The sequence below is a fragment of the Notechis scutatus genome, chromosome 1, assembly GCF_049901735.1.
Source record: "Notechis scutatus isolate UNSWTSFEM ecotype Mainland chromosome 1, rNotScu1.2, whole genome shotgun sequence".
In the NCBI taxonomy this organism is placed as follows: Eukaryota; Metazoa; Chordata; class Lepidosauria; order Squamata; family Elapidae; genus Notechis; species Notechis scutatus.
The window spans coordinates 28,745,402-28,773,084 of record NC_142009.1 but is presented as its reverse complement, the minus strand read 5'-3'; the positions used below and the strand labels follow the sequence as shown (position 1 = coordinate 28,773,084).

Sequence of the window (27,683 nt, the reverse complement as noted above, 5' to 3'; positions counted from 1 at the left end):
GGCCCACATTACTTAAAAAAAAACTTCTTGCAAAAAATCCATTACCGGAGCACATTTACAAAAAAAAAAAAAAAAAGCACTGAATTGCAGTTACCCAGTATTTTTATTTCCTAAAAAATGGCTGGAGTCCTTTCAAGTTTGTAAATTGACATGAAAATGTTACATTTAGGCTACATCTTTGATTTTGGAATACTCGTTACACTATCAAATGCCAAGTTCAGCCATTTGCCTGAAAAAAGTGGTGCACCTATGTCTTCAAGAACAGGTATAATTATAGAAAAATAACATACGCACACAAGCCTCATTTTAGATGAGTCTAAAGAAAGAACACAGCCTCTCTGTTATTTTTAAAAAGGATGCTTACAATTATTAGGAATTTATTTTTCAATGAAGCGGAATACTTTAATGCATTCCTTCATATTTATTTTTTATTCCAGTGCAAAAGATTCTAAACAAAAAAAAGTTAAAAAAAACAAGCAAACAAGAAAATCTATATTTTGGCTAAGTATTTAAGATATTCTGACATCTTATTAGGTACTCACACACATATATTTCCTGTGAAATTAATATGTGGACATCTGTGTGGTTTGCACATTACTGCCACAACAGCAATCTGAAAGAAAGGAGTGTTGCAGAGAAGTTATTAAATATCTGATTTTTTTGTAATCAACTTTTGCAATTGATGATTTAAGGAGGGGCGTTTTGAGATAGGTGCTTTGAATTCAAAAGGATTTGAATTAAAAAAAAAAACAGGCATAGCCCTATGCATGTCTGATGATTTGACAGTAACTGTTAAACTAATTAGAAAATATCAACAATTTACCTAGGAAAAATATAAATCTAGGGAAACATAATATTACTACAGAAGAAAGTAGAAATTGCCTTAGTACAGGACAGAGTCCATCTGCTTCAATACTTTAGGGATGGCAAACTCAGAATTTCCTGGGAGGTTTTTTGTCACACAGTAACAAATGTTCTTCATTGCAACAATGAAATTACTTCCTCTTAAAGTTGTTTAGAGCAACACAAAATAAATTTGGTTTTCATTCTTAGCAATTTCATGTGCTCAGCAACTGTTCAAAGTCATTGTATACTTTAATTCTAAGTATGTATTTTATTTTTATGTTTGTGCACAACTGGGTGGATATCAGATTTTAAGAAAGCACAAACAAATTTTGCAATGTTAAAATTTCTTTTCCTTTGGTCTATTCAGGTTGGCAATAGATTCCAGGATCTCAGGTACAGTACTGATCTTTTTCAAGTGGAAATCCATATCATTGACTCTGGGACCTTGTACATGAAAAACAAACAAATAAACACTTACCCCACTAGCAGTTCGAATGGGTTTTGCTTTCAACTTAGGAACCAGCACTTTGCGGTACTGAGGGGGAACAGCAGCAATAATGTCAACCAGGCGTGGCTGTGCTGAAAGGCCATACTTGGCAGCCGTCCTTGTTTTAATCCTAAAATTGAAAGCCATGCAACTTAGAGGCTATATAATAGAGAGAGGCAACCTGATGCTCTCCAGATGATTTGGATTTCAATTCATGTCAGTTCACATCAATATTTAAACTTGCCTTGGCAAGAAATTATTAATGTTATGGTCAATAATCAGAAAGATTCAGTTTGCTTCTATTATATATGTCTTTCTTCATTACAATTATATTGGAGTTACTGCAACAGGTACAAAAAAGGTGGTACTAATAGGAGGGAAGAGCTCCAGCCCTATATTCTTGCCTTTGGATGATGTCTTATGATTTTATTCTCTCTCCGATCTTATTCAATATCTACATAAAGCCACTGGGTGAGGCTATTGGCAAGGAGTTAGATATCAGTTATTTGCACTTATTTAATCTTTGGGCTAGCCAAATGATACTCTTAAGCTTCCATCTCAGCATCTTAGATTCTGGATAGACAGGAATACACTTAAGCTCAATCTAGCAAGACTGAGTGGCTAAGGATTTGGGGATTGCCTAGACCTGAAAGTCTATTTTTCATTCTGGATGGGGTGGCATTGCTCTGTACGTGAGGGCTGTCTGTGATGTTAACTCATAAACTGTAGTCTAGAATGCAGTGGCACAAGTACTGATGTGCATACCTTACTATATGCCTAAACAACTGGTACACCACAAGCTGATTTGGTTGTCAGTGGATTTTTGGGTGAAACTGAAGGTGTTGGTGGTCAATTAAAGAGCTACTCATGGCATAGAGGTCTGTAGAACAGCCTATCTCCAATTATCTTTTGCTATTTACTAAAATCTGATACACTAGTATTCACTCCAACCTAGTGTTGTTTGCTCTCTACAACCTCTGATACAAATCTTTTACAGCGCATTGCCTTTCCCATAAAAAGTGAGGAAGACAGATACTGTAAAATGTTGAAGAGCAAAGAAGAAATAGAAGATAACTCACTTGTTTAAGTTCACATCTTTGCCCTCATCATGGGCATCAATGAGTTGTTTGATGACATCAGCTATAGTCATCATCATAAGTTCTGCTCGGCTGAAATCTCCTAAAATAGAAGTAAAAGGTTATGATAGTGCCTGTGCAAAAGTGATTTCTCACATACAACTGTAAACTGACTTGTGCTCTCTCTGACAGAATAGCCTTTCTCTTCTCTCAAAGCCTATTCACCAGAGTCACAGAACACAAGTGTCTTTAGTACTAATCAATGTGGCATCTGCCCTGCCCTGCAGTAGATGATGTGTGAGTTGAGGAAATGCTATCTTCAGGTAATAGGCAAGATAACTAGTACATACTGCAGAGGATGAAGTGAAAACTTTAGGTCTCCCTTAGTTAACTTTCCTCAAGGATGTTTGAAGGCTCCAAGAAGGAAGGTAATAGAGAAAGAGTTCTTGGAGGAACTATATTTTTCCATAAACGTTTATTCTTTTCTAAGGAACTATTCACACAGAATAGTCATGGACTGGAGGATATGGCAATTAAGAAAATGCCTAGCTTATTGGAAAATCATACTCATTAAGCATTTACCAAGTTTTATCAAACTGAACTGACATTGGGTACTATGGGGTTCAAACTTTGGCCTTATACTTTTCAATACTTTCAATAATGGCTTGGAGGAGATGATGCAGGAAATGCATATGAAATCTGAGATGGGATAATACCTAGAAGACCAAAAGGAAACTGAAAAAAAGCCTTTTTTTTTTTTTAGAGAAGTGGACCAAAAGTTACAAAATTCAGTTTAACAGAGGCAAGATAAGTGGAAAAAATATCAAATGCACAGATAGCAAAGGTGATATTTGTCCTACCAGGCCAAGGAACAGATTATAAACTAAACCAACAATGTAATTGGGCTGCAGAAGAATATAAATGCAATTTTAGGCAGCATTAACATAACAGAAATGTAATTTCCAAATGGCAGAAATAGCCACTCTGTTTTGCTTTAGTCAGATCCTACCATCAATACTATGCTTGGGACACTACATAGTATGGATTAAGGCAAAGTGGAACAAATTAGAGAAAAGCAGCAAGAATGATCAGACGATCAGAAATCAAGTAAGAAGAGAGTCAGTTTAGTGTAATGGTTAAGGCAGTAGGCAGAAATCAGGAGACCACGAGTTCTAATCCTACCTTAGGCACCAAGTCAGCTGAATGACATTGAGCCAGTCACTCTCTCCCAGACCTAAGAAGCAGGCAATGGCAAATCACTTTTGAAAATCCTGACCCAGAAAACTGCAGGGACTTGTCCAGATCAGAAGTCAACACTGACTTGAAAGGGTCTCTCTCTCTCTCTCTCTCTCACACACACACACACACACACAAATTATGAAGAGACATGGAAGGAACTGGGAATAAGTCTTGAGTAAAGAAACCTGGAGCTTAACAGGATATATCAGCATTGTTAAATCCCTGAAAGGGGTCCAGCAGATTCTCTACTGCCCCAGAGGGCAGGATCTGGGATCATAGATTTAAATTACGGGAGGGCAGATTGTGATCGAGTGTGGTGGTTTCCCCTCCAAGTGGATGTGTTTGGGTGGAAAACAGACTGTTCTCTCCTTGGGATGCTTTAACCTGGACGCTGAACAGTCTCTGGACGCTTCAAGTCTCTGAACACCCAACAAGCATTTTCATGATGAAATTATTCCTTTTTGTGCTAATGATGCCGATCATATTTAAAAGCCATCTCGGTCGCAACTTCCTATCGGGGTACACGAGACTGAGGCGTTCCAGTTGTAGTGGGACTACATTTCCCAGAATACCCAGATAGCGCGGGCCCCACACCCGATCCCATGCCTCTTGAGGGCATCTGTTTTAGAAGGCTTCATACCAATATCCCTTCTGTCCCGTCCCCTTTCTAACCTTTCTTTTTTTGCCTCATGGCGAAAGTCCCCCTGGCGACAACGAAACGATTTCTCAAGACCTCCCCCTCCCCGTTTCTTTTCTCCGGCCGTCAAGCAGGAGCTTCTGTTATTCCGCTCTAGGCAAATCTCTTTATTCTTCACGACAGTGCCGCAAAAGAAAGAAAGAAATCCGGGGAATCGAGTAGGCAGTTTTTTTTTTTTTCTGAGCGAGATTGTCAGAGTCGAGCGCGCACTAGGAGAAGGGATTGGTGGAGCGCGAAACGTCCCGCCTCTTCGAACTGACGATATTCCGCCGGAGCCAAGACGCGTATTGATGCCTTATGGCAGGAGTAGGGAACGATGGCCCTTTTATGATTTGTGGACTTCAACTCCCAGAATTCTGCCTGGCTCAAGAATTCTGGGAGTTGAAGTCCACAAGTCATAAAAAGTCATTGTTCCCCATCTCTGCCTTATGGCCCTGTGGAATTTATGTATGGCTACGTACTGCAAAATCCGGAGGCCGGATGGCAGGAGGAAGCACAAAATTGTAATTTTGCTGCCACCTAGGAATTTTAAAGGTTTTTGCAGCCCGGATCTGGTATCTCTTCAGGTCGAATAAGCACGTAGAGAACCGCCGTTTTAAAGTGAACCTAACTCAGCCCTCTTGCCTTCAAAGAGATTAACTTGCGGTTGCTTTCTTTCCAGCAAGGCCATCGATTCGCTTTTTTTAGTAGACACGGTTTGCTGTCACAACAAGTTTGCATGTTTTATTTAACTATTCTTTAGTAAAAACCGACCATGTTTGGAATTCTCATAATAATGTATGACTGACAAACATGTAATGAGTCCTGCTACATTGCCTAGTGGTGTCCCAATGATGCTTTTTCAAGAGGCAGCCGGACATTTATTTATTTATTTATTTATTTATTTATTTAGTCAAGCGATTATAAGATAACAGGTATAAGTATAAACATGGTTATGAATACATGAAATGGATACATATAAGAAAAAAAGAAACAAAAAAGAAATAGGAAGGGGGTGAGGTCAATAGTAGACAGTCTAAGGTTAAAGTTTTTGGGTTTTGGGGAAAAAACCACAGAGTCAGGTAGAGTATTCCAGACATTGACCACTCTTGTTGCTGAAGTCGTATTTCCTGCAATCAAGTTTGGTGCGATTAACCTTGAGTTTGTATCTATTGTGTGCTCTAGTGTTGTTATGGTTGAAGCTGAAGTATTGATTGACAGGTAGGACATTGCAATGTATAATTTTATGTACTAAGATCGGACCAAAGGTGGCATAGTTCTAGATTTTCTAGGTCTAGAATTTCAAGTCTGGTGGCATAAGGTATTCTGCAATGAGTAGAGGAGTGGAGAACTCTTCTTGTGAAATATTTCTGGACTTTTTCAACTGTATTAATATCAGATACGTAATGCAGGTTCCAGACTGATGAGCTGTATTCAAGTATTGGTCAAGCAAATGTTTTGTATGCTCTAGTTAGTATGTTTGGATGAGAAGCTGCTTGGATGAGAAGCGAACCATTTTCAAGGAAAAACAAAAATCCAGTTGCCCCTTGAAAAAGCACTTTTGGGGACAATCATGACCTGGATGACTGAGAATCTCCATAGACATGATGATGATGGTGGTTCTTGCAGGGCTGAATAAAGAAAGCTGGGAATGTATGCCAAGAGTATATCTATAATCCCCAAAGTCATGAAAGTCATCTCTGCTGCCTGACTAAAACAAGTAAGGTGCCTACTGTATATTGAACAGCAGTGATGCAGAAAAATGTTGAAGGCAGATGATCATTTTAATGACAGTGAGAAAGTTCATTTCATACTGCACAGGAGAAGGCAATGGCAGAAAAATACGTATAAAAATATGAAGTGATTTGATGATAGTGCTGGATGATAGGCCCTCAAATACATCATTTCTACTCAGATTATCTTTTAAAGCAGGGGTCTCCAACCTTGTCAACTTTAAGCCTGGAGGACTTCAACTCCCAGAATTCCCCAGCCAGCTTTGCTGGCTGGGGAATTCTGGGAGTTGAAGTCCTCCAGGCTTAAAGTTGCCAAGGTTGGAGACCCCTGCTTTAAAGTACTAATGGTATACCATGACTAGATTAAGTCTGGATCTCTAGTTGCTGATGTGGTCATGCAGGAAAAAAAAAAAAAACAATCCGAAGCTACAAAGACTGAATTACAGTGGGAACATGGAACAAAGAAGCATGAACAAAGGAAAGCTTAACATAGTGAGACATGGAATGCATGAACTATACATTGACATTTTAGGCATTACCAAATTGACATAAACTGAAATTGAATACTTTCAGTCAGCCATCCATACTGTTTACCACTTAGGACCACCACCCCCAAAATGTTTTCTTTCAGTAATCAGAAAACATATAGCAAGGATGGCACTTGGGTCCAATGAAGTCAATCGCTGAATGATATCAATTAGCTTTGCAGACAATCCTTTAATAAGACAGTCTAAGTTTATGCTTCAACCACTGATGCAAAAGATAAGGTTGATAGGTTTTGTGTCTAAGTTCAATATGAAATTAGATGTAAAACATGCAAGCAAGATGTGATTCTTATGGTTGGAGACTAATGCCAAAGTTGGAGCTAGGCTGAATGGCGTACGAAACAGAAATGAAATGAATCAGGATATCATCCTATCAGTTTCTGTCAATCTGTTGATTTCTTCATTGCTAACCTAGTCTTCCAGCAATCAAAGCAACATCTATAGACATGCACATAATCTATATACATAGATGTCATAGACAAATCAACTATATTATTGGTACAGAGAGGTGGAATAACAAGGATGTGGTTAACTGCTGATTATGGAATAGATCACGAACCACTCACTGATGTGCAAGCTCCAAGTCCAGCTAATGCAGATCCAATGTCTATGATACGATTTTGAGTGTATACCTTTAATTTTCAGAAATTGCTATGAAGTCACAAAGATGCAAAAAAGCCCAGCAGTTTTGTGTTTTTAACTGTTAATTGTATAGATATTATAAGTCACCCGGATCTTCTGCAGTGTGTAGACAGAATAAATATAAATACATCCAGTCTGAGGATATGGAAAGTAGAACTAGCTGGGAATTTCGGTACTCAACTTACAACCACAATTGGGAGACAGAATTTCTGTTGGTAAACAAGACAGTTAAGTAAGTTGCATCCAATTATATGACTTTTTTGCCACTGTTAAGTGAATTACTGCAGTTAAATGAATCAGTCACTAAGCAAATCTGATAGCCTTTATTGACCTGGTTGGAAGCCAGCTTGGAAAGGTTGTAAATGTCAATCACACTATCCCACAATGTTACAACCATTATAAATACATGCTGGTTTTCAAACGCCTGAATACAATCTGGTTGTAGCCAGAGACAGCTGTAGGTGAAAAACTTCAGTTGCATGATCTACCACTCAGTGACTGAGAATGCTGAATAGATTATTTGTTGGTCAAACAGGATTCTTCTTCTGTAAGTCTGCAAGATCTTCAAAATCCTGTTCCACAGTGTTCATAATTTATTACAGTTAAATTTGATAAGGTCACCAAAAAAGGCCTTTTTAATGGTTGCTCCGATTCTGGAAGTTGCTGCTTAAGATTGCCCATCTAAGCCTCTATGTCAGGGATGTCAAATTTGCATCATCATGTGGTGTATTGTGACTTTTTCCCCCTTTGCTAAACTGGGTGTGGGCAACACGTGATACATTTGGCCTGTGGGCCAGGAGTTTGACAGCCCTGCTCTATGCAATAACCTTCATTTGGAGTGTATACCCAGGGATTTTGTCTGTTAGCTGATTGCTTTTACTGCCTGCTGGGGATAATGGATGATTTGAAAGCCACCTGCTACTAATTTTAAATTGCTTTCTTTATTGGTGAACTTCATTGTGGACTTATGGCAAGCATGGAACAAAAATGCAAATGAGCAAGTTTTATTCCCAATTAAGTGGGCAGAGTTACAGCCATAGAACATAATTTTATCTGCTCTTCAGAATCTTTTCCTTTCTTTCACCCTTTGACTTTTTCCCTGTTGCATCCCTTCCTGCCTTCTGTTCATTTTCTGTCATCTTGCCAGAATTCATTCTCCCCGCTTCCATTTTTCTTCCTCTTTCCTTTCTGATCTCCCCCCTCCTCTTCCCATTTCTGATCGTTTTCATCTTTAGGGCCCTTGCCTCTTCCTCTTTTTTCCTTTCCTTCCATCTTCATTTCTCCACCCCCTTCCCTTTCTCCCTTCCTCTACCAATCTTCTTCTCCTTCCTCTCCCTTTCCACCCCATATTGTGTGCACAATATGGATCATTTATTTGTATGCTCTGCTGGAAAACTTCAGAATTTTCAGAATACTTCAGAGAGTATTGGATATTAAAATGTATGAAAATTCTTGCAGTGATGAAGGAAACATTAAAATGAAAGGGAATGTGAGGCCAAGCACAAATTATAATACTCAGAGTTACAGAGTGAAAACGGATGGGGATTAAATATGGCCACAAATCAAGATAAATCTGTTATTCAGAAAATCAATAGTCCTTTATTTTTCCTTTATTTTGGATTTATAGAATAGCTATTACTAAATATCTCTGCACAATAAATCAGGAGATAGGGCAGAGAGAACCATTATTTGCACTTCTGGGCTCTTAAGTATTTGTCTACTTGCATATATTTAAAAGAACCACCGCTCCCTCTAATTTTTGCTTATTTACTAATAGAATTTAATAGGACTGAATAAGCAATTGTTCAAAGAAGACAGCAAAACAGCACAATGACTAAGCCACAATCAGCCTATCCATGTAACAAGGCTCCCAGGTTGGATAGTTTTTATTATAAAGTTTAAACTGAGCTGAGTGATCCTGCAAGCAGAACTCGGATCCCAGAACAGATAAAAGTAAAATGAGACATTTTTTTCCAAAGATGTCATGGTACTGTTTACTATATCTGCTTTTTCCACAGACCAATGAAAAGCACTTCAGATATTGCACAGTAAATATATTTTACATCTCTGAAGCTGCTTGTTATAACTAGAAATAATAGTGGATAAAAATACTATACTGTTATACTATAAATATTACACTTTTGTACTATATATAAATGTATTCAGGTAGAGAAATACTTAGAGCCCAGAAGTGAAAATAATGGTTCTATAGAAGCTGCATAATTATTTCTCTGCTCTGCATTGAGCTCCCATATTCTCCAACTAGTTGTCTAAGTTGAGAAAGCACTAGATAATGGGAATTGATCAAACACTTGGATATAACACATCAGGCGTGGGTAGACCTTTACAAAGTAAAGATAAACAACAAAAAATTACAGATCTCACCTAAAGAACCACATTTTTATTACAGTACAAGCTTTTATAAACCTTCTGGAAACTCTTGTAATGTCAGATTTTTGCTTTAGATCCAATTTGTTAAGCCTGCATGATGTAGAGCTGAGCAATATTTGCATAAAATTGACTTATACAAAGGACTTTTCATTTGTTGTTGGGATAACAGCTGTCCAAAGCTTGCTCCCATTCACTATTTTGGGCTAGGAATTAGCTGTGTCTGAACACTGATAGTAACACACTGGATTTTTACCTGTTTTTAAAGAAAAGTACTAGTATGACAAGTCTAAGTAGTTTTGCAACTTTTGTCACATAAATAATTCACCAGTTAAAGCACTCCGAAAGGGTAGTTATCAGTGGAATTCATATATTGTTCAGACTTGTTAGTTTTGGCAGTTTTCAGGTAGAATTTGTAGCAGGATTATCCTGCAATTTAATGCTTCAAGGTATTTGGTAGAAACTCATGAGCAAAGCCAAAGGAGAGAAAAGGCATGCCTACAAGAAGTCATACAAATGTAGTGGAGGAATACGGTCAATTTATTCTGTATAATTTCAAACAGCTGACAAAAGTATTCTTAGATCTCTATTACACATTTTATGAAAATTGCAGCAAATGTTCAAAACATGTATACTTTTAATGCCGTAAACCAAATTGTGCAGACCACAATTTTGAGAACTGAAACTGCAATAGGGATTAATTTCTATTGAGGGAGCTTGTTATGGCTGTAGTAACCAAAAGCAATCAAAGCATTTCTAAAGCTTACCTGAAACCATCTATTTTACTGCAGGGACTTGCAGATGTATAGACTACAAATGTGATTATTAGTTCAATACCAGGACTATTCTAAAGAGATATAACCTGGTACAAACACTACTAGGCTATCCACGTGTTGCATGTTGCCCCAGACCGTGTAAAGATTGCAGCACTGAAATTTTGCAGCAAACAATATTCAATATTTCTTTTTGTTTCCAAAGATAAAAAGTGTGTGTTAAATTGAGGTGCAGCAGACCTATTTTTCCCTTCTCCCAAAAGCTGAACATTTTCAATTGTCTCTCCAGACACTCTCCTTCTGTCCTTCAGGAAATAAATTTTGGGAAAAAAGAAAATGATAATGTCATCTGCAATCTCAAAAAGATTGCCTGCTTCTGTGTTAAGTTTGTTTGGTAGGTTTGAATAACTTAGGATTATTTAAAAAAAAAACAATGCCTGAATGCACTAACTGTTTAGCATAGTGTGTGAATAATCAGCTTGCAGTGAAAAACCTGGTATGGTGGTTTTTATTGCCAATATTCAGCAGATATTAAAAATCATAGATTTAAATAAACAACCAAAAAATCCCTCAAATTTCATGGATAAGTTTGATACTGCAATTCTTATTTGGAATAAAAAGGGATTTGGCTTCTGGTGCACTACTTTAAAGCTTTATTGGGTCATGGAATTATGTCAAGCAACTAATGATATTATGGGAAACAGATTTATAAGCCAGGGGAAGCCTGTATTTTCAGTTTTGGAATGGAATCTGCCATGAAATAAAGCAAGTCTTGATGTGTCTCCTGGGATATGGCAGAATTCTGCACTCACCCTAAAAGCCTGCACATTCTATGTATACATTTGTAGTTTACTCTTCTCCCTAGATGTTAAAGGAGCAACAAACACTTCAAAGCTTTCATTTTAGTCTTTTTATTAAAAAATTCTAAATAGTCTTTAAAAAACAAAAACAAAATGCTTAATCAATGCTATGGTAACTGTTTGTACATGCACAGTTAAGGTGCTAAAAACAAAATAAAACTGAGTAGGACGCTGGCTTATTGTATATGAGGAATCAAATCTACAAGGAGTTTAGTGCAAGTTGAATTGTTAGAATTGGAAATCAGGTACCATGCTGGTGTATTCAAATCTATTTTATACTCAAATCACAATTTCAGATAAAGGTAATAAACCTGATTGTTTAAAGAAACATTTAACACACACACACACCCTCCACGAAATAACAGCATTGATTAGAAGTATTAGAATTTTGGAAGAATTTTCCTAAAAGAAATTATATAAGAAAAAAACCCTCTGTTTGAAAACAGAGAAAGTAAACAATATTTTAATTTGCTACTTCATTTTGGTTTTTCTGCACTGGCAAAAAGTAGCTTATACCCATCAAGTCATTTTATACAAATTACAACTTTAAATACAGGTGATTTGTGCTAAGGCTGAACTATTTTTTTCTAGAATGAAGACTTATCTTCTCTGCCTAACTATGCCAGTCTGACAGAAACTGACTTAATTACTAAATTGTTCAATATTCCATATTTGCTATAGTTGCAACATTACCTGCAACAGTGACATAATCAAATCAATTGGGGAATGGACAAATGATGCTTCTCAGCAAGGGGAACAAATGGCAACCCAGATACCATTCTACTAAAACTAGTTTATGTAGCATTTTAAGTCAGTTTTCTTTATATAAGAACCACAAGAGTGATCTGCATAACTTGTATTCAAAATTGGACATAGATTTTAAATAACCACCATTCCAAGGATGCTTATCCCAGTCAGTTAAAAGAAAAACGCCAAGTAACAAATTAATGCTAAATATAGCCTTTGTGTGTGTGTGTGTGTGTGGTGTCATTTTGCAAAAGAGAAAAACAAATCCTTTGTAAAACCAAAGATTAACTACTGTGATTACCTAGAATAAAATTAAAAACCTCCTGCTGATAAACCCTCAAACTGTGTTATGGTGACAGTATTGCTAACACAGGACATATTTTTTGTACATGAGAAATTAAACTGAAGAACTGGTCGAAACAATCTATTTCCACAGGGCGGGGGGGACAGATGCTTTGGGTCTAGCAGTTTTAGGCAAGATGGAGCCCAATGCCTTGGAATTTCTATGATTGTTTTATTAATATTCTTTAAAAAGTACTCAAGATTGCAAATTAGTTTGTACTAGTTGATATAAACATAGACTATATTAAGCCCAGAATTTTCTATTTTGGCCACATGAAATGTGAATGTGAAAAATGTGAAAAATGAAAAACACATTCTAGTTTTGAGAAGTTGTACAGATCAACTGCATGATCACAATTTATGATTTTCTGCACACTGACCAAGTATAGAATTTTATAAAATGCCATGTAAATGTTTTATCCAGCACTACTTAAATATGGTTAACGGCAGGAAAATAATTCTTGTGGGCTAGAGAGGATCAGGCAAGCTGCCCGAGGAGGTATGATGCAAAGTATGATGCAAAGAGAATTATTTTGAAAACTACCTGCCTCTTTGAGCAATGAAGGTGGAAATACAGGCACTTGCCCCAATTTCAACAGCTGAGAAGTGGAGATTCCCCAGTATAGGTTTTTAAGAAGCAGCACTGGCTAGTATATAAATCTCAGATTTTGAAAGGTAAGTATCTTTAACAGGAAATTAAATAATAAAAAAGAATGTGGCAGGTTTTTTTGTCTGCTTCTTTCTTTCAAGAGGCTTTGATATATAGCTATGGGAACTCTTGGCTCCATTCTGCCTTATATTAATAGAAAAAAGGCAGCTGGCGTATAAGCTTTGACTGGAATGTAGAAGCAAACTATGTTGCTATTTTCTACGCAGGACAATTTTTTTTCCTGAGTGAGTTAAATCTATGGAAATCCATGCTGACTCAAATTGTAAAGACATTAAGAAAAAAATTATTTTACTAGATCTTTTAAAATTTCCCAAAATTCTATGGATATTTTCTCCTACCAAGAGATTTTTATTTTTGCCTATTTTGAATTATGTGAAAAACCCAAGCACACAGTAGACTGGAGGTTTAACTTGTTTTTCCCCAGTCCCACTTCTCTAAAGTTGGTATAGGTGACCTTTGTTATCTGCAATCCATTGTTTATGGTTTGTAAATACAGATCAGATTTTATTATTTGCAAAAGGATTGGATAGCTTTAATCTTTGATACATTATTCTATTTGGAAGATTTCTAGAGTATTTTTTTTAATGGAGGGATGTATGTAAATGCACAAAATACTGATGGGCTTTGTTCATGAATAAAGTACACTTCTTCAAAGTCTTGTTAAGCACAATTCTGTTTTCAATGGCTGTTAGACTGGAATAGAACTACCACAAATAACAAGGGCTACCTACATTATATTTACATTTTATGGAAAACTCCCTTGATATTAATATTTCTCTTGAAATGCAAATACTGCAAATTTTGCTAGAAAAAGAACAGAAAAAAATCCTTGCTTACCATGGTTTGGATGCTGTTCAGGCTTCCTCATAATTATATTCTCATAATTAACATTAGCTTGATCCCAATTGATTTAAAGTACCTAATCAAGTTACAAAGCGGCTGATCTGGCACTTCACAATTTATAAATTAGAATTTAAAATAGTACTGCGCCTAATTTTTGTAGCTGCAAAGTATTTCAGCAGCTGTTACTTTTCTTGATGAACCAAGAATGAAATGGTTTATCATTAAATTCAGGTACCTAACGTATTTGTATATATTAAAAGTTGATATAAGGGAGAATGCATATTAAGAAAAAGAAGCAGAATAATCATTTTCCAGCAGTAGTATTAGAGCAATAGATGAGGTAGATTTAAACACACACAAGTGCTTCCTTAACTCATGCCAATAGCTGCCTCAGAAAAATCAAGTTCACTGTCCAAGACTAGCATGGGCAATGTTTTAATTAAGAACTGTAGGTTTGCATATTTAAATTGCTCGTATGCATATCATTCATAAGTGTGAATGAATACAAAACTATAGCTGGTTTACACTGCAGTTAAGAACTCATCCTTTGTATTTTAACTTAGAGGTAAAACCCATTTTATTTAACTGGTCTTTTTGTCTTATTCAATATATCTTGAGTTGCATCTTTAAATGAGAAAAATCCCTATTCTGGAATTATAGTCTGACTGCTGTTCATTTTGAATTGGTCCCTAAATATCAAAGAACTTTGAAATAATAAGCTGAAAACTAGTGCTTCATAATTGGGCAGACGAATTAAAAAAGCTTCTTACAATATGTACAATGAAGGGTTTGGCTGCACTTGTTCCTCTGGTTTCCATATGCATGTCTTGAGTTTGGAGATGAAAATGATCAAATTCAACATTTTCTCTTTAATGGCTATCTGCAGGGCCCAGCAAATATTCTTCATAAATAGGATAACAGATTATTCAAAGTACTTTTACTTTATGGATCTTCTTGCCCTTCATTTCTCAAAAAACAAAACAAAAACAACACCTTCAGATTCTTTGAAAGAGGCCATTAACCCTTTCCTCCCAAAATGTCCTAGAATAGATATAGGAGGAAACATTCAAGGCACTGATGCTGAAAGAACTGAAGCATGGGGGAATTTTCTTAATATTCCTAAAGGCTACATTAGCAGCTATATTAACAAAACAATTTCTCATATTCAATGAGAATTTTGAAGGTGTTGAATTCAGTTTGATAATTAAGAACCAACTCTACTTTGCTTCTTTCTCTTTGAAAACTAGAAGTAAATTGGAATATTTTCTACCAAAACACAAACAAGAAACTTGACACTAAATGTTGATAAACTCCCTCCCTCTCCATCAAGACCATAATTTAACTTTTTGCTATTTTTTTCCTTTTACTGTATTTCCAGTGCATTCACTAATAATCTCTGATGCCTTCTATACAGTTTTAATATGCAGCCTACATTCTGTACCATGGGAGAATAACTAACTAGTTTATTATTTAATTAGAATGGAAAAATGCAAAACAGTTATCTCCCTCTCCCTCCACAAAAAAAGCAAACCCAGTCTTCTACTTTGGGAAACTTTTCATAGAGCCTTCGTATTATGACCCTTATAGATGCATAGGGATTTTTAGAAGGGATTGGGGAAACATCAACAAATAAATAAATATAATAGCCAATCTTAAATGCATCCATGGTTAACTTGTAGACTTGATCAACAATAACTTGCTTAGAGGCAGTCTTCCTAAGAAATCTTGAGCTACAGGAAAAGGTACTGACCGAACTGGGTGCCATTCTGGCTGATAAGAGGAATAAAAGATGATATATTATTCTGATAAGAAATGGATGCTGTTCATTTAAAAATATCTGTAAGATGGGAAAAGAAGTGCAGATCAAGCGCTGGTCCCATCCTCTTCAATAACTCGGTTCATGCTGGTGCCATGAGTTATGTGAGTTACTGGATTTCCACTGAGGTCTCTGGTGCTACTGTGACGTGACTGATCATTGAGCCGATGAGAACTGCTATGCCTGGAGTGATCAGTCAATCGGGACATACTGCCATGAGGTAGTCGTTCTTCAATTCCACGGTAACTGCAGGGGGTATATCTAATTCATAAAGACTTATCTGTTTTAGTAATACATATGCATTGAAAATATTCCCATTATCTCCCAAGTATATAAATTAGATAAGCAAAACTCAATTGTACTGCAGTTTAATCCAAACATTTTCATTTGCAGGACTATCAGTTTTCAAAAAATACTTTATCATAGTTTATTACTTGTATGTAATATTGGTTCCACTTTTAAGCATACTTATTTTATATTCACAGAGGGACAAGTTAACCATGGATAATCTGACTATAAGAAACTTACTGGATGGGGCCAAATATTTAGGTCCAGTGGTGGACCTAAATTCAACAGGTTCTGCTGCGCCAATCAGCTGGGCTTCAAACAAAGGAAATATAGGACAGGATAGCACGGGTGGGGGTGGGGGTGAGCAGGGCCAAATGATCGCTGGAACTACCAGTTTGCCCAAACCAATCCATACCACCTGAATCCCACCCCTGTTTAGGTCACTGTTCTGTATTTTATAATCATCTATTAGATGTGTCATATAAGCCCGTAATAAGAATATAAGGGCAGCAGTTTTTCCTAACTTCAGCTTTCTAACAAAGGAATGCTAATCTTACTCTGAATATATAGCACAGATAGAGAACTGATGATCAATGATAACTATATTTTCCATGAATTATTTTCTAGTAATTTTTCTATAATTTTGACAATAACAATAGCTTCCATGTATAGTGATTATTCAAATAAATCTGAATGCCTGCTCAAATAATTCTTTTCTCATCCAGAAAACTGGGAGAATGGGTGTCAGGGAAACCTCATGGGCACAATGTTTCATAGAACGAGTATCATAATGGGAAATAAGGGTCTGGATTCTCACGGGGACATAACTGACATCTTTCCCCTGCATGCATGCATGCATGAACAAGGAAAATGCTACTTGGAGGAGATAGTCCCTAAAGTACTCTGGAGCCAAGTCATATGGAGCTTTAACAGCCAAACCAGCACTTTGAACTAGACCAGAAGCATAAAACCAACATAGTAGCACTTATCTGCTAGCAGACTGGTCACTGCATTTTGTATCAATTAAAGCTTTTGAATCATTTTCAAAGACTGTCTCATATAAAACATGTTATAATAATCTAATTCTGTGGTGACTAGCACATGACTCACTGTTGTCAGGCAGCTTGGTGCACCAATTTCATCTGAGTGAATATCTTTCTGGTCATGCATTCCACCTATGATAACCAGCTCTTTTAGAAGGGCTATACCGCCTATATTTGGAGATGGAACCATCATGCAAACATTTCTGGACAAATACCAACTCTATCTTTGTTTCTATCTTTCCGAAGATAGGGTTAAAATTATTATTCTGTCTCCATTCTGGGGTACAGTGTAAAGTTGAGAATCACCCGTATATTGAGAAACTAACAGGTGACCTCTTCTAGCAACTTCTTATAGATGTTAAAAAGAAGAGTAGGGAGAGAAGGGCCAAATAGTAAACCATGCTATAGCACATATCAGGTCAACAACCCTCCCCCTGAAATACTGACTGGAACTACCTACTGTAATAGAATTAATCTTCAACCCTCAGTCCTTAAGACAGTCCAATAAGATACCATGATCAGTCTAATAGAACTAAGAGGGCCTCCTTTAAGGTTCCAACAGAGAGTAATCAATGTTCTCTATTATTTGCCTGGGTCTGAGCCTAACTAAAAAGGATCTAAATATCCATTTCCTCTAGGCCCTTTGCAGCCCAAGGAAGAGGTTAAAGACAGGATGATAGTTCACAATATGATTGGGTTGAGAAATTGCTTTTTCAAAATGCATTACTGACAACCATTTCATTAACAGTCCATTCCACCTTTTCTCTACCTGGTTGCCTTTCAGAACTGTAGATTTCAATCTGAAATCCCAGAATTTTATGCATGAAGTATGCTGGAAGACATTCTACTGCTGTATTATTAAATCTGGAATTAGTTCATATTTAATAACTAACTGGGTAGGAGATATCTATCTATCTATCTATCTATCTATCTATCTATCTATCTATCTATCTATCTATCTATCTATCTATCTCTATCTTGAACTCTGGAATGGTTATAAAATGCTCTAGACATGATTCTCTCATTAATTACGGTAGTTATATATCACTGAATATGAATGGAATTGCTAAGAATTAGAGCATTTGACTTCCTAATTTGCACTGAATTTCTCTAAATGTGGAGTTCTTGTAACAGAAGCTCAACCAAATACTGACTTCCTCAAATGGTGTGCTCTAAATATGTTTCAGACATACACAACAAACTTACATTACATTAGGAATATACTAGGTTAGGGAAAGACAGCATAAGCCCTAGAAAACAACTTGCTAAATTTTATTTCTAATTAGCTTACAGTAGATAGAATGAAGAACAATTGCATATCACTGTTAGGAACATTGACATTAGGAACATTGACTCATTTCCTTTGAATTCATACTGCCTTGGATTTGCTAAGAATTTATACTCTGCTTATGTATAATATAAGGATAATATTTTAATTTCTCACCTGCCATCTCGTGACCTGTGCAAGCTGCCATGGTAGCTACTAACTTTGCTATGCACACTGCCTGCTTTGCTTCGTTGGTCATCCATCATAGCCAATTGTGTAGAGGAGGCATGAGTAGAAGTCCCTTGGGTGGAAGTCCCTCTGGATTTGCGAATTATGGGTGTATTTGGATCTCTCAAAAGAGACTGAGCAAAGTCAGGTTCCTGAAGTACTTGTCGGCTCTCATTAACAACCCTGGTAAATATCAATCAGTTTAACACCAAGAGACAAATGGAAGCAGCAGTATATAGAAAAGGCTAAGCAACAATGAGCTCTGATTATACTGCATGAATTCAGAAGTACATATTTCTGTTATATCTGTATCATTCAATATTAAGGCAATGCATGGCAGACATGTTAAATATGGTTAAAAATTACCACTACAATTACAACAGTTGCATTGTATCATTCCCAGAATATTGCAACCATCAAACATACATAAGCTTGGGCACAATTTGGTCATTTCATGTGGCTGCTGTAGATTAGCTGCCATCTAAACTAATATAATAAGCTTTGGGGAGGAATGGTATTATGGGGCCTTTAATTCTACTTGACAAATTGGTCCTGGAAAGTAATGCAAACACTAGTTTGCTTTATAACATTATTACAGAGCCAGCATATTGCCCCCAACAATTTGGCTCCTCATTTTGCCAACCTTGGAAGGATGGGAGACTAAGTCAACTTCAAGCCCATTAGGATCAAATTCCAGATTGTGGGCAGAGTTAGCCTGCAATATTGCATTCAGTACTGCAATACTGTGCCACCGTAGTTTTATTGCACATGCTATTAACATTTATAGTTCATAAAATTGCCAAGGAAAGTCACTTTTAATTTTGGAATGCAATGTCATCAATATATGGCAATCTGACCTGTTCTTTTTACCTACAAATCCAAAATGGATAATTTTGGAACTGAGGAGGGGAAACAAGCTGAAAACTCAGGAAATAAAATCAATGGAAAATGTATTTCCTGGACAGAAGGATCCAACTAATGGGGTAGAGTTGCATATCTCCTAAAATCAAGTTTATAGTTAGAAGGTGTTTCTGGATCCATTGTTAATTCTGAAAGCACAAGTAGTGGAAGTAGGCAGGTATGACCTTTATGGACTTTGGTTTAACATATCAACTAGAAAAACAGATTTGGCTTCTCATATATTTCAACCTTCCCCACCTTCCAAGTATATAGACTTCAACTCACTCTTTTTTCCTGCGCCCATGAAAAAAGCTGGCCCATTCAAAGCAAGTCTTTTTACTTCCAACCCAAAAGACTGATGGGATTCCTACTATGAGGGCCATCAGATATTTCATAAGGAAGAGGATCAAGTCCGGTCGACTCATCTGGGTAACCTGTAAAAAAAAGGCAAGTGTAACAAGTAGGCAAAGGGCTGCAGATACAATTCCAGGTATTAAATTGTTTAAAAATAATTACTACAGACCCAAGTGTACTCAAAAAAAAAATTATTATCCAAAACTGCTTATTGGAAAGTCCTTTTTATCCAAATATAGATAAATCAATTTAAATGTCCCTGTTGTGATTGGGTAATAGGTTCATGTGTTACTACCCAAAGAAAATCCTTGACAATAGCACCATGTACATCATCATCCTTAGAACCCCTGCATGAAAGACATAAGAAAAAGGGTTGCTTTCTTGAAATAGTGTTCCCAACCTTCATTTTTAATTTGTACAATTAATTTAGCAATCATTGCTGGATTGAGAATGGCATTAAATTAGTGGGGAAAGAGAGTTGTTTATATAGTTCTACAAAAAGGTCTCCATGGATACCTTATTTGCAAGCTTCTCATTTATATGAATTATTTTTGTGCTTGAGCAATATTTGGTATCATTCCTCTTCTTGAAATAAAGGGAACTGGACTGCCTGCACGTAGAGATCTGGAGACTTTTTCAAACTTTCAATTTTGTCAACGTTGCCTGAATCACTTATGGTTCCATGACAATGTGGTATTGAAGATATTAGAGAAGGGTATAAAAAAATGGTTAGTCAGTGAAGTAACTGTTGACCCTTATTGACATGATGGGATAGAAACTCATATAAAAATGCTGTGCTATAGTTTGACCTTTATTTCTGCAATTGCATAGTGTGTAAGAGACAAACATTCTGTGTAGCCATTAAAAGCTAGGGCTGTTTGTTGGATTTTTGATTTATCAAATTTCAAATTGCAATTCTTCCTTTAGCCCATCAATAATTTAAATGACATAATAGAACAGACCAGATGGTGAGAGAAAGTGAACAACTATAATCTGAGACTCTTTAAATATTTATGCCTGAAGAATAACTCTATATAAAAAAATATCTTTGGAGTCAAATAGACCATAATTTAGACTATGATGCTCCATATCAAGAGAAAAATAATCTGCTACCGTGTTTCTCATATAATAAGGCCGGGTCTTATTTTTTTTTGAGCCCCCAAAAAATGGCTAGGTTGTCTTTTTGGGGGTGACTTAATCCCCCCCCCCCTTTGCATCTTCGGGCGGGTGGGCGGCGACGGCTTGGATGTTGATCTCGGCATTGGTGGGGCACTTTGTATCGGGGTCAACACAGGCAGCACCATATATATCCGGGTGTGCAACAAGAGTACTTCCTAACGGCAAGCCCCCCCCCCACCATTCCCATTTCACATGTTTTAATATAGGCCTTAATTTGGGGGAGGGGCTTAATTTCATTTCATGCCTATAAAACATGCTGGGACTTCCTATTGGGGGAGGCCGTATTGTTGGAGAAACAGGGTAGCCTAGGAAGCTTAATTCTCAATATAAAAAGTAAAGTGCAGGACAAAAATTTACACGAAGCCATGGATGAGATCATCCATCACCATGGATGCAATATCCCTTTCTGCCCCTGGTGACTTAAAAGGCGCTGTTGATGTTCTGTCCCAATGCCTGGAGGTTGTGGGGTTGAGGAACAACAGATTTCAGCTGAACCCTGGCAAGACTGAGTGACTCTGGGTATTTGGACTCTTCAGCTCAGGGATTATGCCACCTTTGGACTCTATAGGATTGCACTCAGTCCAAGAATGACATAGAACAATCCGATCAAATTTCAGTTCTTTATTTCTTTATACCCAACAGACAGAATCTCACCATATTAAACCTTCACTACTCTTACCCCAACTGACATACCCTGGCAGATTCTAGAGAGTGGCTACCCTAATTCTCTTCCTCTGTCTCCTACCAAGCTCTGTGCTTGTATGCCTATTGTCTCATCTCTTTCCTTGGAATGTGCTACCTCCTTCCTCAGAAAGCAGACTATTTCATTGTAGTCCATATAGCACCTATCCGTCCTGTAGATACCTTTCTTCCCAGCACTGTCCCAAACAGGCCTAATATGCAATTTGGGATGAGAAGGGCTTTTGCAAACTTCATGTTGTGTGCCAATTGTGCCTATTGCTAGACCAGTAGGCTCCGCTTACAGTCACTCTGCCCTGGTCACCCCTCAAGTGGACTATTAAAATCTCCTCTACATGGGGCTGCTGTTGGATGCATTCAGAAGATTCAGCTGATGCAGAATGCAGCGGCACAGGCAGTTATGTCTGCCCCTTAGAACAGCGTGTTACATCCTTGCTCTTTGAGTGGCATTGGTTGCCAGTTTACTTCTGGGTTCAATTCAAGGTGCTGTTTTTGACCTTTAAAGACTATCATGGCATGGGGCTGAGTTATTTGAGGGACCACTTTCTCCGTTATATCTGCCCATTTCATCTGGTCCACAGAACAGATATGCTATGGAAACCCATCTGTGAAAGAGTTTCGTCTGGCAGGACCCAAGAGACATGCCTTTTTTTTGCCATGGCACCCACTCTATAAAACATCACCCACCCATAAGGTGAGACCCACCCCATTATCTTATTGTTAATAATATTATTGGCATCTTTTAATGGCAGTTTTTAACATTTTGATTGTTATTGTTTTTATTGAAAGCTGTCTATTGTCACTTCATTGTGAGATGGATGATTATATAAATGTCATAAATTTAAAAAAACCTCAGGGTCGTCATTTATCTATGTGCTGTTCCACATAGTTAAAAGGAATATGCCTAAGAACCACCACAGATCTAGTGATAGGAGCTGCCTTGAGTTACTTATAAAAATAAAGGAGGAATATTAAATAAATAGACAAACAAGCAAACAAACAAAACAATGTGTCATTAAGTTTAAGTATTAAGCCCAATATTTGAGGGACTGCCACAGAGAGGAAAGGGTCAAGGTATTTCCAAGGCACCTGAAGGCCAGACAAGGAATAATAGATGGAATTGATCAAAGAGATTCAACCTAGAAATAAGGAGAATTTTTTTGACAGTGAGAACAATCAACTAATGGAACAGCTTGCTTTCAGAAGCTGTGGGAGCTTCATCATTGGAGGCTTTCAAGAAGAGATTGGACTGTCATTTGTCAGAAATGGTGTATGGTCTCCTACTAGATGACCTACAAGGTCCCTTCCAACTCTGTTAATCTGTAATCAGTTGTTTCCAACTGCTACTAGTAGCAACCTCAAAGATAGATTACTATTGCTTGAATGTAATTTCTTTGGATAGTATCAAAACTATTTTTGACACATTTTTTCCTCAAATTCCAACTACAAAAGACTACAGCATCATGATATTCAATTTATTACACTGGAATACCAACTAGAAGAGGAGGTTGACATGTTTTATGCTCAAGATTAATGTAAAATTGATAGAACGTGCAAGTAAAATATTCTGTTTACGGTTGGAGACTGGAATGCCAAAATTGGAAATCTATCACACATGACCTTTTTTTCAAATATGACCTAGTGAGATACGTACAAAAGAAAGCACTATTATTCCAGAATCTTATTCGCCATCTCATAACAGCAGTTTATCAGCTTACAAGAAAAAGGCATTTAATAGCAAAGTAGTTGTAATTCATTCCTTCTGAATGAGCTCTATTCAAGATACTATAATAAAGACAAGCTGCTTCTGTTCAGTAAACCATCCTCTCCATTTCATACTGGTGTGTAATTCCCTCATCCACCTAATAGTCATTTGGCATGTTCAGTGTATTCTTCTGATCATTTTTCATGTTTGGCAAGTGCTTAGATGTGTATCTTTACATTGTAAACCTACAAAAAATACTGTATGCAATTCTATATGGATATGCTTAGTGTCTAGTGTATTTAAATTGTTTTAATGTCCCCATTTCTTAACTGAAGTTCTTTTTATTTCAGGGAATTTAAAGTAATAGAATATTTTTTTAAAAATACCAAATGATTCTATCTTCTCTGAAGATCACACCTAAAAATTCACATTCATGTTCACATTCTCAATTTCAGTTTTCAGTTTTTCTTCTGAGTCATATTTCTAGCCATCTAATTATGCCAGGTAGTATGTTTTTACTTGATGAATATATTGCAGGAGATTGGTACCAAAGTTATAGAAAACACAGTATGCTTTCTGCCTTGACATAAAAGGAATTGACCATCAGGTAATGATTTAAGAGATAGGCTCACTTACCTGATAAGGGCAAGGTATGTGATATTCCTTGCACCTTTCTTGAATCCATGTTGTCTCCCACACACTTCGGTAAGCTTGCTCATAAAAATAGCAGCCAATGACAACCAAGAGTGGCACAAGATACAGTACACTGAAGACGCCAATCCGAATCATAAATTTCACCAACTTGTCCTGGTTTTCCTTCTCTAAGGGAATTTCAATACGAACCCGATTTAAAGAAATGATGCCAGCAAGTAGCAAAGAAACTCCAACCATCACATACAGGCAGAGAGGAGCAAGAACAAAGTATCTCAAGGCATCTACATCATAAAGGCCAACAAAACATACGCCACTGATGTTATCACCTTCTATTTTATTCATAGCTAGGAGAATGATGGTAAGGGTTCCAGGGATGCCCCATGCACTAGCATGGAAAAGGAGGGCTTTCTTTTCAATGGCTTCACTACCCCATTTTGGGACAGCTGCCAAAAACCAAGTGATGGTAAGAATCACCCACCAAACGCTCCCAGCCATGGTGAAGAAATACAGTACCATGAAAAGCATGGTGCATGCTTTATTGTGAGAGCCCTGTGTCACTGTGGAAGCCTTGTAAGTGGCAGGGCCGGAGGCATTGCAGGCAACCCGGTCCTCTAGCAAAAAGCCAATGAAGAAAATGAGGGACACCATCATGTAACAAACAGCATAGAAGATTATGGGTCTTTCTGGATAGCGAAATCTTGTAACATCAATCAGGAAAGTCAAGAAAGTGAACAAGGTAGCAGAAAGGCAGACAATGGAGATCACACCAATGAAGTATCGTGCGAAAGAAAGTTCTTCTTGTCTAAAGTACATATTTGGACAAGGAGGGGAACAGTCCCGTACCCGCAGGAATGTGTAGCCCAGATCGGGGTCTATTTTCAGTTCTCGAGGGCACCAAAAACCATAGTCTCTTTGCACTTCCACTGCTGCTTTTTCTGTTGGTTCCCCAACTACATTGAGGTCAATGGGACGAGGGTAAGGCTCATCACAGTCTGGGAACCTAGAACAGCAAGACCAAAGGACTTGTAATAATTTTAAATATAAGCAAGCATTTCTGCCTGTTCTGGTTCTTTAAAAAAGAATTGATTTGAAGGAATAGTCTAAGAGAAAATTAAATTAAATTATAGGATTCTATGGATAGAAATCAAATTCTTATATAAATTTTAGTTTAATAAATTTCATATATCCAACTATGAGTACCAGCTGCTTTTCAGAGGCTCATTGCTGAAGATTTGCCTGATTTCATGTTAAATATGATATTTAATCAACTGCTTTTATTCGGTAAATAATCTAAAAGATTTTTGTAGCTAATCAAGAAAAACAACCAACCAACCATCTTAAAATATTTAATGAATAAAAGAAAAAGGCTACTGCTTTGTGTGTATATTTTTGTGGCCAGGTATGGCTTTGGAATTTGCCATGACTATTGCAGTTTTTACTGTCTTCAATCAATTTTAGAGCACAAACGTTTCAAAAACAAATCTGGAGTCCTTGCCTTATACAATCTGCATCACAAGGTCCTTTAGCCAACACATTGTTATTAAAAGTCAGCATAATATATAAAATATCTGAAATATTAATATATCACTGCTTATCCACTTATATCTAACTAAGATATACTTTTCCTGATTAAGCATATAAATAACACAGATGTATTCCTATTCTTCTGCTCCATTTTTCATTCAGAATTTATTGCATCCTTTTTCAGTTTTATCTTAGTACTTATTCAACATCTTTCAACTCTACTAAATATTCTACCCCATATTTTTTCAGACTTTAATTCTGGAATCTACCAACTGGACTGCAATAGCCTGTAGGTATGATTTCCCTCAGAGATTTGTACTGTGGAAGTTACTTGTTTCTTTTCATTGAAATAAAGGCCAGTGTAATTGGTTTCAAGTTGACTTCTATCTGTCACTTACAAAGCCAGAAACACCTTCTATGCAAGTGGTACCCCTATGTAGAAGCTGCTTTCAGTTTTAACAAAGGCAAGCTGGCAGTGTCCTCCAAAAGCATTCACCAGAGCTTGTGATAAGTTTTTAAAAGAAACTGTGCTTAGGATGGGCTGTAAAACATGGCAAAGCCATTTTTCTAACTCCATGATTGATTAAAAACTAATGTAAAACTTTTCAAGTATGAAAATATAGATTATACAAAAGAGCAGGGAGCTCAGGACTGGTCTCATCCCCAAGAGGTGTATGACATGTTGTCTGAAAATACAGCTTGAAAAAACATTATACAGGTGATTTTAATGTAATAGTAATTTTAACTAATTTTAATAAATACAAATCCTGAGAATTCACTCACCTGTTGCATTCCATGTCTTCTGGCCAAGACACACCAAACATCTCCATGAGCTTTGAACATTCACTGTATGCTCGTTGACAAATTCTGCGACATGGAAGGGTAACTCTACCATACTCCATGCAAACGGGAGCATAGAGAGCACATAGGAATGGTCGAAAGTCTCGGGAACAATCAAGGTTTACCATAGGATGAAATGGCTATAAAAAAGAAGTAAAAGTAAGTGGCTCTGGGCCAATATTTCAACAGCCAAATTCTATATTGTGTACTATGTTTTTTCAGAATCCTTACAGTTTTGGGAAAACAGGTAAAATAATATATATATATCAGACAAAAAAAAGCAGGAAAGTTCTAAAAAAAGTTTGAGAACATTAGCTGTTTTTTACTGTGCTATTTCTGACTAATATAACTCTATGTAACTTGTGATATAAAACTGAACGATGCCCATCTGCCAAGAGCATGAAACACCCTCTCCCAAACGATTATACAATAAATTATACAATAGTTATTTATAACTTAATCAATTCCATAATGCCTACTGTTGATCTGCTTCATAATACATAAGTAATATAATAGGCTTTCATGAGATATATTGATAAAGCATACTAACCAGACAAGAAAATGCTACACACTCAGACATAAACCTCTTCTTGTTGGTGTGTGTGTGTGTGTGTGTACTTCTTACATTTTGGGCACTACTGGATTTATACTCCCAAACTATTCAGTGCTGTATATTCAGTCAAAATTACCTCAAATGTTATACCTAAAATATTGAACATTTAAATATTGGACTCTAGGTATAAAATAATTTTAATATACAAAGGAGTCTACCCTTCTTTGGCAATGTAATATATGCATTAAACCGGAATGCATGTTCAGGTTAAGAAAACAGTCATATATTAAATGTTTAGATAGCGTATTCAGCCCATTATCATATTTTTACGTAGAGAACAGAGAAAAGAGATAGGGAAAAGTAAAAGGAAATTAAGGCAATAATAGTTGAATATTGCTTGAAAAACATATATAATTGGCTGCAGACATAGACAAAAAATATTGTACTGATAATGGGGTAGAATATTGACTGAAATGACTAGCAAAAAAAATCTACTTGGTGGTGCTTGAACAAATAATTCCCTCTTAGTTTGGTCGATTCAGAATTTTTGAGGATGTAATAACATGTATGGTATTTGGAATTATTTGGAGGAAAGGTGCAAATTAGATACGAGGCAGCATCTCAATTTCATATTCCAATATTATTATACAATGTCTAGACATAAGAAGCACTGGAAGACAAGTTGTCAGCACTCCCAATGACAGCCAATATTCCCAGTGAACGTATATTATTAGAGTAATGCAAATTCTGAATAAGCAATTACCTA

At 36.7% G+C, this 27,683-nt stretch overlaps 2 protein-coding genes across 4 annotated transcripts in view; both read right to left on the bottom strand.

The window, feature by feature from the left end:
- Positions 1–4,413, bottom strand: part of ELP3 (elongator acetyltransferase complex subunit 3) — an 88,122-nt gene extending 83,709 nt beyond the window's left edge. Inside the window, exons 1-5 of one of the 2 annotated variants that reach the window (XM_087959985.1) lie at positions 4,321–4,413; positions 3,592–3,643; positions 2,413–2,512; positions 1,325–1,463; positions 543–613 (exon numbers count right to left, since the gene is read on the bottom strand). In XM_087959985.1, coding sequence (XP_087816111.1) covers positions 543–613; positions 1,325–1,463; positions 2,413–2,489 — 287 coding nt within the window. In that variant the 5' untranslated portion in view covers positions 2,490–2,512; positions 3,592–3,643; positions 4,321–4,413. The remainder of the gene's footprint in view (positions 1–542; positions 614–1,324; positions 1,464–2,412; positions 2,513–3,591; positions 3,644–4,320) is intronic. The other variant, XM_087959980.1, reaches the window with a different exon arrangement.
- Positions 4,414–11,300: 6,887 nt separating this feature from the next.
- FZD3 (frizzled class receptor 3) overlaps positions 11,301–27,683 on the bottom strand; it is a 29,300-nt gene continuing 12,917 nt past the window's right edge. The window contains exons 3-8 of one of the 2 annotated variants that reach the window (XR_015748545.1): positions 26,308–26,504; positions 23,983–25,000; positions 19,695–19,843; positions 18,459–18,692; positions 14,103–15,944; positions 11,301–13,943 (exon numbers count right to left, since the gene is read on the bottom strand). Coding sequence is in view for 1 of the 2 variants with exons in the window: in XM_026671477.2 (XP_026527262.1) it covers positions 15,731–15,944; positions 18,459–18,692; positions 19,695–19,843; positions 23,983–25,000; positions 26,308–26,504 (1,812 nt within the window). In the remaining variant the exon portion in view is untranslated. Of the gene's footprint in view, positions 15,945–18,458; positions 18,693–19,694; positions 19,844–23,982; positions 25,001–26,307; positions 26,505–27,683 lie in introns of both variants that reach the window. The other variant, XM_026671477.2, reaches the window with a different exon arrangement.